Here is a 13103-nt window from a genome sequence, read left to right as displayed (position 1 = left end):
AGACACAGTCCACTATCTCCTGAGCCCAGGGGAAAGCTGTGGGGCTGCCCTGCTGGGAGGGGGCGGCCGTGCTCCCTGGGGGGCACCTCCCTTCCCATTTCCTCCCTCTGCCTAGTTCTGCTGAGTCCAGGCCTCAGGAGAAAGTGGTGCAAGCAGCACAGCCCATGGCCCAGAGGACGGGTTCACAGCCAACCAGGAGTGAGTGCAGGGGCCGCCTCAGAGGGGGAGGGGCTTCTTGGCGGAGTTTGGAGGAAGAGGAAGGAATGTCCGGGAGCGGAAGGGGCGGGGCTTAGCCTGGTGCGCATGCACGGCAGTTGTTGTTGGAGAGTTATTGTGAGCAGAGAGGTTAGAAACCGCGAAGCTCTTGTGTTACATGGTGGCCAGACTGCCGCATTTCTGCATATTTTGCTGCAGAGGTGGCTGAAAGCCCCTGACAGCCTTCCTTATGGAGAAATTTTTCTCCTGGTCTGTTAGGAAGTTTGAGAGAAAGCCTGCTTGGACTGTTACTGAGTTCGAGAAAAAACACTTGAAGAGGCGGCCGCACTTTGGATACCGCCTGCTTTACTGGGAGCTTGGTGCCATTCACAGAGCTGCCAGCACGGGCAATGTGGCCGCAGTGGAGAAAATCCTGGGTTGTAGAAGAAGCGGTGTGGATGACGTGGACCACAAGAGCAGGTACTGGAGGGTGGACAGCAGGGCCCAGTGCAGGAAGCCCTGGCCCCAGGCTCCCCTGCTGGCTTCCCTGGACACCAGTCCATGTTTATGTACACAAGTCCAGATCCACGTTGTGATACACATGATCAAAAAGATAACAAGAAAATTTCCATAATCTCTCAACCCCTGGGTTAAAGTCTGAGTAAACCCAATACCCGTTTGATGTCAGTTCACACCTGCGTGTACGTGGGATTGTAGAAGGAAACCTTGGCATGAGAGAACTCATTTTTACCAAAAAGTGAGCTTTAATTTTATCAGTCTTAATGTGCCAAACAAAAATATCAAAGTTTAAAAATTTTGAGTTACACATTCTACTTGTCATTTACTGCTCTGCTAACACTCATTTGTAATGTAGCAAGTAATGAGGTGCTGCTTTAAATGTAAACATGTGCTGTTTTTAGAAATTAATCAGGTTTCTGACAGTTGAAAGGGCAAATGAATTGGAAATCCAAAAACATGAAAAAAATTTAGAACTTGATACTGGTTACCTTTAATATTCATAAGAAAACAAAGATTACTTACACATGAAATACTTCTTAACGGAGGAAAACTAGATTTTTATAACACAAAGCTAAATTTCTGGTAGAATTAAAAGTTGTAAATAAACAATGTGAGAAAAATTTCAGAACAAAACACAAATGTGGAGCAATAAATTTTTTAGTGGCCAAAGACTTAAGACTGAAGTCAAAAGCAAACATTCTGGGGTGAACAGTTCAGCACAGTGGGTGAAGTCACTGCTTTTGGATGCTGGTGTCTCATAGCTGAGTACAGGTTGGAGTCCTGCCTACTTTGCTTCTGATCTGACCCCCTGAGCTTTGGCCAGGCCCGTTGTTGGCTGTTGTGGGCATTTGGGGAATGAATCAGTTAACGGCAGCTCTTTGTACCTTTCCTCCTCTCCCTTTCACTCTGCCTTTTAAATAAGCAGTTTTTAAGGAATTACTCTGAATATTTGCTTAGGAAAATAAAAATAAAACTTCCTGTGTATCTGGATGAAAATAACAAAACAATATGTCTTCAAAACATTTTTACAACAAGTATATTTCAGGTGAAAAAAAAATGGATCTTCATTTTACAGAAATCTGTGCAAAGCCGGAAAACAACGCTGAACTTAATTTTAAATTGGGATATGTATGTGTTGTAGGTATACAAGTGATCCGTGGACATAGAAAACAGTATTCAGTGTCTCTGGTGAGAAAAAGAATTTAATTTGAAAGATGAATGAAATGCTACATTCCATCCACATAGTTTATGATAATGAATATCAATATTAGGGGTAAAGGTCAAATTGCTTGTGACTTTTTATATTGAGAATTTGGCTCTAAGTACTATGTCACTTTTTTTCAAGATTTATTTATTTACTTGAAAGAGTTATGGTGGGGGAGAGAGAGAGAGGCGGGGGGGTGTCTTCCATCTGCTGGTTCACTTCACAATTGGCCACAATGGCTAGAGCTGTGCCAGTTCTAAGGCAGGAGCCAGGAGCTTTCTCTGGGTCTCCCACGTGGAAGCAGGGACCCAAGGACCCAAACCATCTTCTGCTGCTTTCCCAGGCCATAGCAGAGAGCTGGATCAGAAGTGGAACAGCTGGGACTCAAACTGGCACCCATATGGGATGCTGGAACTGCACGTGGTGGCTTTACCTGCTACACCACAGTGCCAGCCCCCTGTGTCACATTTGAAAAATGCATATGCCCTCCACCCTTCAATTTCATTCTTTTAAAATAACTTTTAGAGGTAGGCATGCCATTTGTTTCTCTTATAACTGCTTAAAATGGCCATATGTTAAGAAGAACCTACATAATGGACCTATAAATTATGGCACATTCATAGATTGCATTGATAGGTGACCAATAAAGGTGGGGAGTCCCACAGATGCATGTGGAAATACAAATATGTAGGCAATCTGTATAACAAGTGAGAAAAGTGTTTATACATACACACAAATTGTGGACTGTGTTAGCCAACAAAATGTGATTAAAATTGTCACTTATAGGTATTTGAATTCTTGTGAAATTTTCTTTATCTTGTCATTTCCAGAATGATGTAGACACTAGTTAAATTTTTAATATTATTGAGATTAAAGAATTACTTTGTTTTTAAACATGTTTGTAATGTTAGCTGTCTCTTCCAAACTATAGAACTTTTAGAAACTAAAATTTAATGCCAATCATATGGCTAGAGTTGCCATAAATGTGTTTTTATATGCTATTTTGCGCTTATTGTTAGGCACCATGGATTGTGTGATCAGTAGGTATCAATGAGCCATTTTTTCTGTTTTATAAAAACACTTTATATAAAGATAACACACTTCATGTATTTCATATATACAATGTGAAGAACATAATGGTACTTCCCACCCTACCCTCCCTCCTTGCCTGACTCCCACCCTCTCTCCTACTTTCTTATTTTTCTTTTAATTTTTACAATGACCAAGTTTCACTTTACTTTGTAATCACAAGCTTAACCTTCCACTAAATAAAGAATTCAATAAGTAGTAAGTGGAAAAACAATGTTTTCTCAGGAATATAGATAAGGGCTATATGCAATCAAATCTAAAAATGTCGATTTCACTCATATGCCTATTTTGTACTCTGTATGTCAGTTACCACAAATCCAGGAAAATGTTTTAGTTGCTTGTTGGGACTGGTGTATTTCCCTAAGCTTAATGATCTCCAATTGCATATTGTTGTGAAAGACAGGATTTCATTTTTTATGGTTAAATAGTATTCCATCATGGTTACATAGCACACATTATGTGGTCATCAGTTTATGTACATCTGGGTTGATTCCATATCTTAGCTGTTGTGAGTTGAGCTACTATAAACATTGGGTTACAGATAACTCTTTCATATGCTGATTTTACTTCCTTTGGGTAAATTCTCTGGAGTGGAATAGCTGGGTCATATTGCAGATCTATTTTTATATTTTTGAGAAATATTCTGACTGTCTTCCTTAATAGTTGTGCTAATTTATGTTCCCATCAATAGTGTATTCGGGTACCTTTTCCCCACACTCTCACAAGCATTTTTTGTATTTTTTGATTTTTGGATGAACACAATTCTAACTAGGGTGAATGTGGAATTCATTGGCATTCCCCTGATGCCTAGCGATCCTGAGCATTTTTTCATGTGTTTGTTGTCCATTTGTATTTCATGCTTTGAAAAATGTCTGTTAAACCTCCTGCCCACTTCTTAACTGTATTTTCTGTTTTGTTGTTGTTGAGTTTCTTGAACGTATGTATTTTGGATGTTATTCCTTTATCCAGTGTATAGCTTGCAGTGTTTTCTCCCATTCTGTTGATTGCCTCTTTACTTTGTTGAGTGTTTTCTTTACTGTGGAGAAGCTTCTTATCTTGATTTAACTCCATTTGTCTATTTTTGCCTTTATTCCCTGTGCTTTTGATGTCTAATCCAAGAAGTCCCTGACTATGCCAATGAATTATGGTGTCTCCCCTATGTTTTTTTCTAGTCATTGTATGGTTCTGAGTCCTAGGTTTAGATCCCAGAACCATTGTGTGTTGTTTTTTGTGAAAGCTATAAAGTATGGATCTTGTTTCCTACTTCCGCATGCAGAAATCGAATTTCCACAGCACCAGTTGATTAAGAGACTGTCCTTTCCCCAGGGAGTGATTGTAGCACATTTGACAAAGATCAGTTGATGGTAGATGCATAGATGAATTTCTAAGCTCTGTAATCTCTTCCATTGGTTCAAATGTTTATATCACTTTATTCCAAAACCAGGAAAAAAAGTTAACAACCAAGAAAGACAACTATAGACCAGTGTCACTGATTAACACAGATAAAAATCCTTAACAAATTCTAGCTAATGGAATCCAACAACACATCTAATAAAATCCTTCACCCAGATGAAATGGGATTTATCCCTGATGTACATAGACATTTTGACATATACAGATTAATAAATCTGATACATCACCTTAAGAAATCAAAGAAGAAAACCATAGAACCGTTGAATTATCTCAATAGATGCTAAATTTTTAAATGCTGCCAATTACAGTGGGAAAAGTAATGAATTATAAGCAGCACTTCAATGTGAGAAATGATAAAGTGAGAGGCATTGAGCATATAAAGAGTCAGTGAAATATAATATTTTCTCTAATGCTTCAAGAATATATGGAAAGTCAGGATAATTATATTACTCAATAAAAATGCTGTTTTTAAGTCATGGTATTAGTAATGACTACGTCTGACAATTACTGAGCTGTTAGTTGTGTCAGCAACTGTTCTAAATATTTTACATAGATTTTCATTTAAACATCACAATGGTAAACTGAGACAACTACTCTTTTTCTCCCCATTCTTTTAATCAGGAAATTGAGATACTCAAAGTTCTAGTCATAACTTAAAGTAGGATTTAACCAAGCTGTGGTTAATGTACTGATCATGTTATTTTTCTTTAATAGGCTTCTCTTTCATTAGTTTAGTGACAAGAAGAGATGATAAAGTTCTTTGTTCAGAAGAAAAGCATTTGTTTTGAGGGCAGGGGAATATGCTATTTTATTCTTACAATTACATGAGAAATTGCCTGTTTTGTGATTGTGCAATATAATTTCCTATAGGACCGCTCTGCACTGGGCCTGTGCAAAAGGCCACCAAGACATGGTAGCTTTCCTCATAAGCCGAAGATGTCTACTTGATCCGCAAGATAAAAGGGCTGCAACACCGCTGATAAAGGTATAGAGTGCCCAACCATCCCAGTATAGGAAGGGCTTGGTTTACATACTTAGAATAAAAAATGAATTTATTTTATTTATATATGACTAACTGGTGAAACCATTGGGATGGGGAGTTTTTCTTTGAATTTCTAGAAGTTACAATTTATGATTGGTGTATTACTGGCAGGCTGTACAGTGTCCCGCTGAGAATTGTGCTACACTCTTATTGGATCATGGGGCTGATCCAAATATTGAGGATGAAATTGGCAACACTGCTCTCCACTATGCGGCCTACGGAGGAAATACAAGAATGGCCGAAAAGCTGCTTTCCAGCAATGCAGATATCGAAAAGAAAAATGAGGTATGGATCATCTAACTTAATGTTTAGACTATTGGAAATACATTTTTAAAACATTGACATGTATAGAAGCAGTTTCTCATATTTGGGAGTACAAGCTGCATCGAATGAAGATATTTTATGAAAACTGTCCAAGATTTAAGTTTAAATATTGATACCATTGCAGAAATACTGGAAAGGACAGACTGAGAGGCATTTATGGCCAGTATTTATGAAAGCACTGAATTTGTTAAAGGTCAGACATATTTTCAAGGATATTTTCCCAGTTACTTTTTTCTAAGTGGTGCAAAAACAGGAGAAGTCCAATTTTGTCTTGACAAAAGCTTTTGCTTAAAACTCAAGAAAAAAGCATGTTGTAGTAAACAGAAATATGGCTGTTGCTGTCAATTTCCTAAATAAGTTTATTTATCTCAAAGTTAGCTTAGAGTGTCAAGGGTTAACTGGGAAACTTTGCAAGAGAAAAGGATAGAAGAATGAAACATTTGTAAATTAGGTAATTGAGGGAAAATATGGAGATGGGATTTTTGATTTGTTTTTGTTGAGTTTTGTGTAGACCAAGCATTCTTTGATTGAAAGTATAATAACTTGTACTTTCGTTAATATCATTAATAAGTTGTAAATTTGCTTTGGGGAACCATATTTGGAGTGACTAGGCGGTGATGAATGTAGAAAACAAGAGGGAAGAACAAATGATTGACATTTTATTCTGGTAGGAAGAGCTGCTGAGGAAAAGTGTCTAAACTCAGCTCTCAAATAGAGAATGTCTTTGTGGGAAAGTAGAAGAAAAGGATCCTACAAATAAATCAAAGTTGGACTTTGAATTTCCTGTTAGTTGATTTATTCCTACTCAAGAAAAATGAGATGGGATGTTCAGTGTGTGTGTCTCTTACTCATTCCTCGTTTTGGTCAAGTCTCCAAATGATGTGTGTGAGAGGAGAGATGGAAGTGGTGGTTTTCTGCTGCACCAGTTCTCGGCTGGAGTTGTATATCAGAATGACCTGGAAAAACTTACAAGTCTAGTCTCTCCCAAGAGTATTTTATTTCAGTAAATCTTACTATGTCTTTACATGTATACTTAAAAACCTATCTCTGAGAGTCTGATAAAACCCTTGTTAAGAACCACCAAACTGTTAATTGTAATGTGTAAGTTCTTAGGTCTCAAAAACTATTAAGAATCTTGAGAAGAGTTAGAGTTTGATGGATGCTACATTCCAACAATACTAACCTCTGATTTTATCTGTCTTTCTCTTCCTTTGTAGTTATAAATTCAAAGAGAGATAATACTAATAATTCTCAGCCTACAGAATAACGCTTATGGATAGTTTTACAAAGAAATGTATATTGCAAGTAGGGCTTTATGGTTAGAATTAGAGCAAATTATGAACCTTTTTCCTCGTTGAAGCTTTAGGATACACAATCAAATCTTGTTGTGTTGAATTCATGGAGCGCTGACACATAATCACTATGGCAGACTTAAAATTGAAAGTCATGGTAGTGTTAAGAATATGGATGGACATTCTTTTAATAGTTCAGTTTCAACATTCCTGTATCTCAAATATCCATTTGACTAAAACCTGTCAGATTTAAATACAAATGGATGGTTATTTAACTGTTGGAAAATGGTATATTGGGTGTGCCCTGTTTACTACATGTTGGGCCTGATCTTTCTTTTTGTGAATTAGGTGATGCTAAGAAAAGTGAAGCTATTACATGTTAATACCTGCTTTATACAAAATCATTTGGAAATGCATTGCCAGCTGATACAAAGACTCAAAGGAATCGACTGAACATGGTGCAGAGATGTGTATAGTTTGCCTCTGTAAATTGTTTCAAAATATAAAATTTGGGAGACTGATGCACACCTCTGACTGTCAGGATTATCTGAAGGATTCCAATCAGGGATCCTTAAGCTCAGATTACTGAGTTGTATGCTGTACAGAAGGTTTCCTGTTTTTAAAAGGCAGATACCCTCCAGTTTGCTTCTCTCCCCACCTAGGGGAACACAGGATGCATGGCTTTGTTATATTTCTCAAACAGATGATCATGACATTTTTCTGTTGGTGGACAGTATATAATTTGTGCAATAGTAAATGTTCTTGGAAATATGTATTGAGAAACACTGTTCTTGGGACAATAATTGAGGTCATCAGTTGAATAAGAATGCTTGAAATATTAACTACTATGTCTTAGGGTTTAGGGCTACAGAGGTAAAACATGTAGCCCTTGCCTTCCAGAGGACCTTATGTTTTTATTGCATGCAATCAAATAATTGTTATATTCCATGGTGAGTGTTTTGATGGAAGCAATGAACCCTGGAATGCAATTGTTTGGAGTGAGTCTTGGTGATGAGTAGGTTCCATGCAATGAGGCAGTGGAGAGGAGAGTTTTAAGAGGAATGTGCAGCACATGTGGAAGCACAGGGTGGGAAGAAAGAGCCTCCTTTAATTTACCTTCCACATTTGATGTCCGAGTTTGCATTGTCATCTGAAATATGTTCAATTCTGTTGAGAAGTATGTAATAATGTGAATTGTGAATCATTTTACAGACTGGCCTCACACCACTTTTAGTGGCTATTCAACAAAACCAAGAAAGTATGGTTAAATTTTTAATATTACAGAATGCAGACGTTTTCGCAATTGATAATCTACACAGGTAAATTATTGCATTCTATATTTTAAACTAAGTGATGTTTATCAGTTATAAAGTCATTCAAGTCAGAAATATGAAATAAAATGTTAGTATATTATTGAGATACAATGAAAAGTAACAATAAAAATCTATCTGGTAGGAAAGCAATTATGCATACTGTCCAACACAACGAGCTACATAGGAATGGTCATATTCTCTTATGATAGTGACTGATATATTTTAATAGTAATCTGATTTTTGGTTGTATAGTCTGATATTAATGAAAGGTTATTCATTTTAGTTTTACTGTTTTAATAAATATAAGTCACTATTGAGCTTCTTAAACATTCTGTAATATTTTTAAAATTTTTCCACCGACGGAGGGAAGACCTTTCTCTCTGTCTCTTTCTTACTGTCCAACTCTGTCAAATAAATAAATAAAAAATCTTAAAGAAATTTTTTCCTACGTACTCTACTCTTTTTTTTTTTTTTTGACAGGCAGAGTGGACAGTGAGAGAGAGAGACAGAGAGAAAGGTCTTCCTTTGCCGTTGGTTCACCCTCCAATGGCCACCAGTGCACCGCACTGATCCAAAGGCAGGAGCCAGGTGCCTTTCCTGGTCTCCCATGGGATGCAGGCCCCAAGCACTTGGGCCATCCTCCACTGCCTTCCCTGGCCACAGCAGAGAGCTGGCCTGGAAGAGGGGCAACTGGGACAGAATCCGGTGCCCACATACTCTACTTTTAAAAATGCTGTAGTATACATAAATAGGAATCGAAAATCATTTTGTCTTTTTGCTGACTTTTTTTTGGTTAATTTCTTTCTTCAAAGTATATTGATGTTAAGTTACACCTAAGCGACTGTAGGTGGTTATTAGCAGATAGTATGATTTTATCAGTTTTTTCATTCTGCTTTATTTTGATATTTGATATTTTTAAAAGCATGGTTTTTAAAAAATTCTATGAGAGAGAGAGATTAGAGAAACAGAGAGGGAGGGAGGGAGAGAGAGAGAGAGAGAGAGAGAGAATTAGAACTCTCTCCCTTCAGTTTCATTGCTCAAATGCCTGCAACAGTTCAGGCTGGGCCAGATTGAAGCTTGGAGCTAAGAATGCAATAAAGACTTTCATGTAGTTGCAAGAATCTAATTATCTAAGCTGAATATAACTAATGTCTTGTCTTCCGGGGTCTGTATTAGTAGGAGGCTACACATAGAAGCTGGATCTGGCAATCAAACCAGGTAGTCTGATATGAGAAGGGGACTTCTTAATTGGTGTCGTAATACCAAGATTAAATGCCTGATCCTTATAATTTTATTTGTAATTAGTATGGGAAGAAGGAAGACATGTATGTACTTAGATAAGCTTTTCCTTTGATGACGACAAATAATAAATGAGAAAGAGAAAAGACATATAGCACAAGGTTTAATTCTCAGATGTCCAACCTGTTTGGTGTGCAACCTTGGGAACATTAACTATTAAATCTAGCCTGAAGTGAAAGTGGGATAGTAATGTATCCTATCTTTCAGATGTAGTTGTATATAATGTCATATATAAAATGTAATTCAGTAGCTTACAGGTGGTTGTCACCATTGCTAACTGAAACTGCTGTGACTATTATTGCCATATAATATAAGAGCTTTATGCTTTCAGATAGCTTTTACTTACCTTACAGGGATATATTTAATATTTAAAACTGGGGAAGTAAGAGTGAATTCTTCACTTAAAACTGCCTGGTTTAAACAAGTGATCTCAATGGTGTTACTATCCCTTAAAGACTTCAAATTAGTAACTTCTATGGAATACCCCAGTTAGACAAGAGGCTTTATTTTGTTTCTTTCTCTTTAAGCCTGGAGATAATTTCTGGAGATGAGCATTTGATATTCCAAGATGCTTATGTCCATTAATACAAGTAAATGATCACATATACATAGGCAAGATATTAACTTGGTAAAATAGAGCCACTCAGCTGTTTGAGTAGCCTCATTGAAGTTTTTAATGAAGTTCTCTTTCTGTTATTTTAGAACATCCCTCATGTTTGCAGGATGGTATAATACGGAAGACATAGTACACATGCTTCTTGAACTAGGGGTTGATGTGCTTTCTGAAGACATTGCTGGACATTCTGCTAGGGATTATGCTCTTCAAAAACGTAGTATGTAAGTGTTTATACTAACATTGTAATCAACATGAAGTTGAGGTGTACGTACTTCATGTTTTCAGATGACTTAGCTCTCACAGTTTTTGGAATGGCAGTGAGTCCCTTTACTTCAACAGTCAGAAACTAAACAGAGGGGCAGGTGCTGTGATGTAGAGGGTAAAGCTGCCACCTGAAGTGTTGGCACCCCATATGGGCGCCGGTTTGATTCCTGGCTGCTCCACTTCCAATCCAGCTCTCTGCTATGGCCTGGGAAAGCAGTAGAAGATGGCCCAAGTCCTTGGGCCCCTGCACCCGCATGAGAATCCCAGAGGAAGCTCATGGATCCTGGCTTCAAATCGGTGCAGCTCTGGCCATTGAGGCAACTGGGGAGTGAACCATCAGATGAAGCCTTCTCTCCTCCTCCTCCCCCTCTTCCTCCTCCTCCCTCTCCCCCTCCCCCCATCCTCCTCCTCCTAGTGCTTCTCCTGTCTCTGTGTAACTCTGACTTTCAAGTAAATAAATAAATCTTTAAAACAAAAAGAAACCAAAGAGAAAGGTTGGCTAGTTAGAAGTACAGAGGGGTACAAATTCTTTATCTCAGAGATTTGAAGGTCTTTATCCCTGCGGCTGCCCACATTATCCATATCATTTCATAATACAACCCCTGCCATGACCCTCCAAACAGTGTCACACCTTCCTAGTTCTACTTAGTTGGTTAGGCCTTCAGTGTCCAGATTAGCAGGAAATTTCATATTTTGTCCTGGGAGCTGCCTCTTAAATTCTTTTTCTTGAGTTTTACAAGAAGCCAAGAAGTTCCATAAGCCTGACAAGGCAATCTTCCTTCATCAGAGAGATGGGGTTCTAATAATTCTTATTTTTTATTGCTTCCATGTTGCTAGGGAAGCTTCCCCTGCAGTATAGTAATGATAGACCTTTGTTACCAGGATTCTTTTACTGATCCAGATCCCCAGTCTTCGTGGTGATGTGCACTTATATCCTGAGATTAAAATGTCTATTTGTTGACTGACATATGCCTATATACTCAGTCACTGTCCACAAAGTATTAACACCCCACTCTGGCTTCCTAGGTTTTGGCATGTATGTAGCCAAAAATAGGCTATTTATGAGAACCTCAGGTGGCATCTACTTCTTAGCCTTAAACCTTCATGACGTGTTCTTTATAAGGTTCTTGACTTTGCTAGTAGTTTCTACTTGGTACCATTCTGTTGTCAGACAAATTCAGATAATGTAGGAAAAGATGAGAGTTTATTTAATGTTTTGCACCAGATATGTACCCTAAGGCTTCTTTATATTCTGGGCACATAAGTTCTTGGTTTGTGGAATGTCCCATGTATGTTACTGTGCTCCAGAGTATGTGTTGGACCTAAGGTGATTTGTTTGCTGTATTAGTGAAAATGAAAATCTTCTAAATTATGTGCATTTTATATCAGATTTTCAAAGTAGTTTTAAATTCTGCCTCACAACAAGCCATTCTTGAGAATTCTCTGAATCTAAAGTATGTTATATGGATTTAAGTGAGCTAAGCCCCATGCATAACTTCTCAGAAACCATGTAATAAAGTGGAGTTTGATCTTCCAAGTTAGGTGGAGTTGAACAGGGACGTTAAGCATCACACTAGGAAATATCAACTGGTTCAGAGTTTGAATCCTTAACAGGGATAGTAATAGTCTGCCAGTACTTGACAGCTCTTAGTTTAGTACCCTTAGTGTGAATGATCACATCAATTGTGTTCCCTGACTTAGTGAAGTGATATATTTACAAATGCATGTAACTGCAATATGTTAAGTAGATGAGGTATCTATGGTTACAGCTGTATGGAGTAACTAATAGCCAGAATGAGAAACTAATGACATTTCTTGTAGCCTGAACAGTGAAAAAACACACTACAGTTTTCCTTCGGGATTCCAAAATAGTTTCAGTAGTAAATTTCAAGAACAAAGTATTCCATTGCTTCATTTCATTGAGCATTTATATATTTTATAACGCATTAAATCTCTATAACTACTAGTGAAGACATAGGAAAATCCTTACTCTTTTTCTTAACTTTTATTTAATGAATATAAATTTCGAAAGTACTGCTTATGGATTACAATGGCTCACCCCCCCCCATAACTTCCTTCCCACCCGCAACCCTCCCCTTACCCTCTCCCTCCCCCTTTCCATTCACATCAAGATTCATTTTCAATTCTCTTTATATACAGAAGATCAGTTTAGCATATATTAGGTAAAGATTTCAACAGTTTGCACCCACATAGAAACACAAAGTGAAAAATACTGTTTGAGTACTAGTTATAGCATTAATCACAATGTACAGCACATTAAGTACAGAGATCCTACATGAGGGGTAAATGCACAGTGACTCCTGCTGTTGACTTAACAAATTGACACTCTTGTTTATGGTAGCAGTAATCATCCTAGGCTCTTGTCATGAGTTGCCAAGGCTATGGAAGCCTTTTGAGTTCACCAACTCTGATCATATTTAGACAAGGTCATAGTCAAAGTGGAAGTTCTCTCCTCCCTTCCGAGAAAGGTACCTCCTTCTTTGATGACCTGTTCTTTTCACTGGGATCTCAC

General features: G+C 37.8%; 1 protein-coding gene across 1 annotated transcript in view; it reads left to right on the top strand.

Moving 5' to 3' along the window:
- The first annotated feature begins 262 nt into the window (after positions 1-262).
- Positions 263-13103, top strand: part of LOC149122751 (uncharacterized) — a 22808-nt gene continuing 9967 nt past the window's right edge. Inside the window, exons 1-5 of the mRNA XM_089311267.1 lie at positions 263-675; positions 5291-5405; positions 5574-5747; positions 8291-8397; positions 10393-10527. Coding sequence (XP_089167393.1) covers positions 446-675; positions 5291-5405; positions 5574-5747; positions 8291-8397; positions 10393-10527 — 761 coding nt within the window. The 5' untranslated portion in view covers positions 263-445. The remainder of the gene's footprint in view (positions 676-5290; positions 5406-5573; positions 5748-8290; positions 8398-10392; positions 10528-13103) is intronic.

This window comes from Oryctolagus cuniculus, chromosome 13, assembly GCF_051225735.1.
Source record: "Oryctolagus cuniculus isolate XC-2025 breed Fujian yellow rabbit chromosome 13, ASM5122573v1, whole genome shotgun sequence".
NCBI classification, from domain to species: domain Eukaryota; kingdom Metazoa; phylum Chordata; class Mammalia; order Lagomorpha; family Leporidae; genus Oryctolagus; species Oryctolagus cuniculus.
Note: the sequence above shows the minus strand (reverse complement) of the source record. Positions and strands in the feature narration are given on the sequence as shown.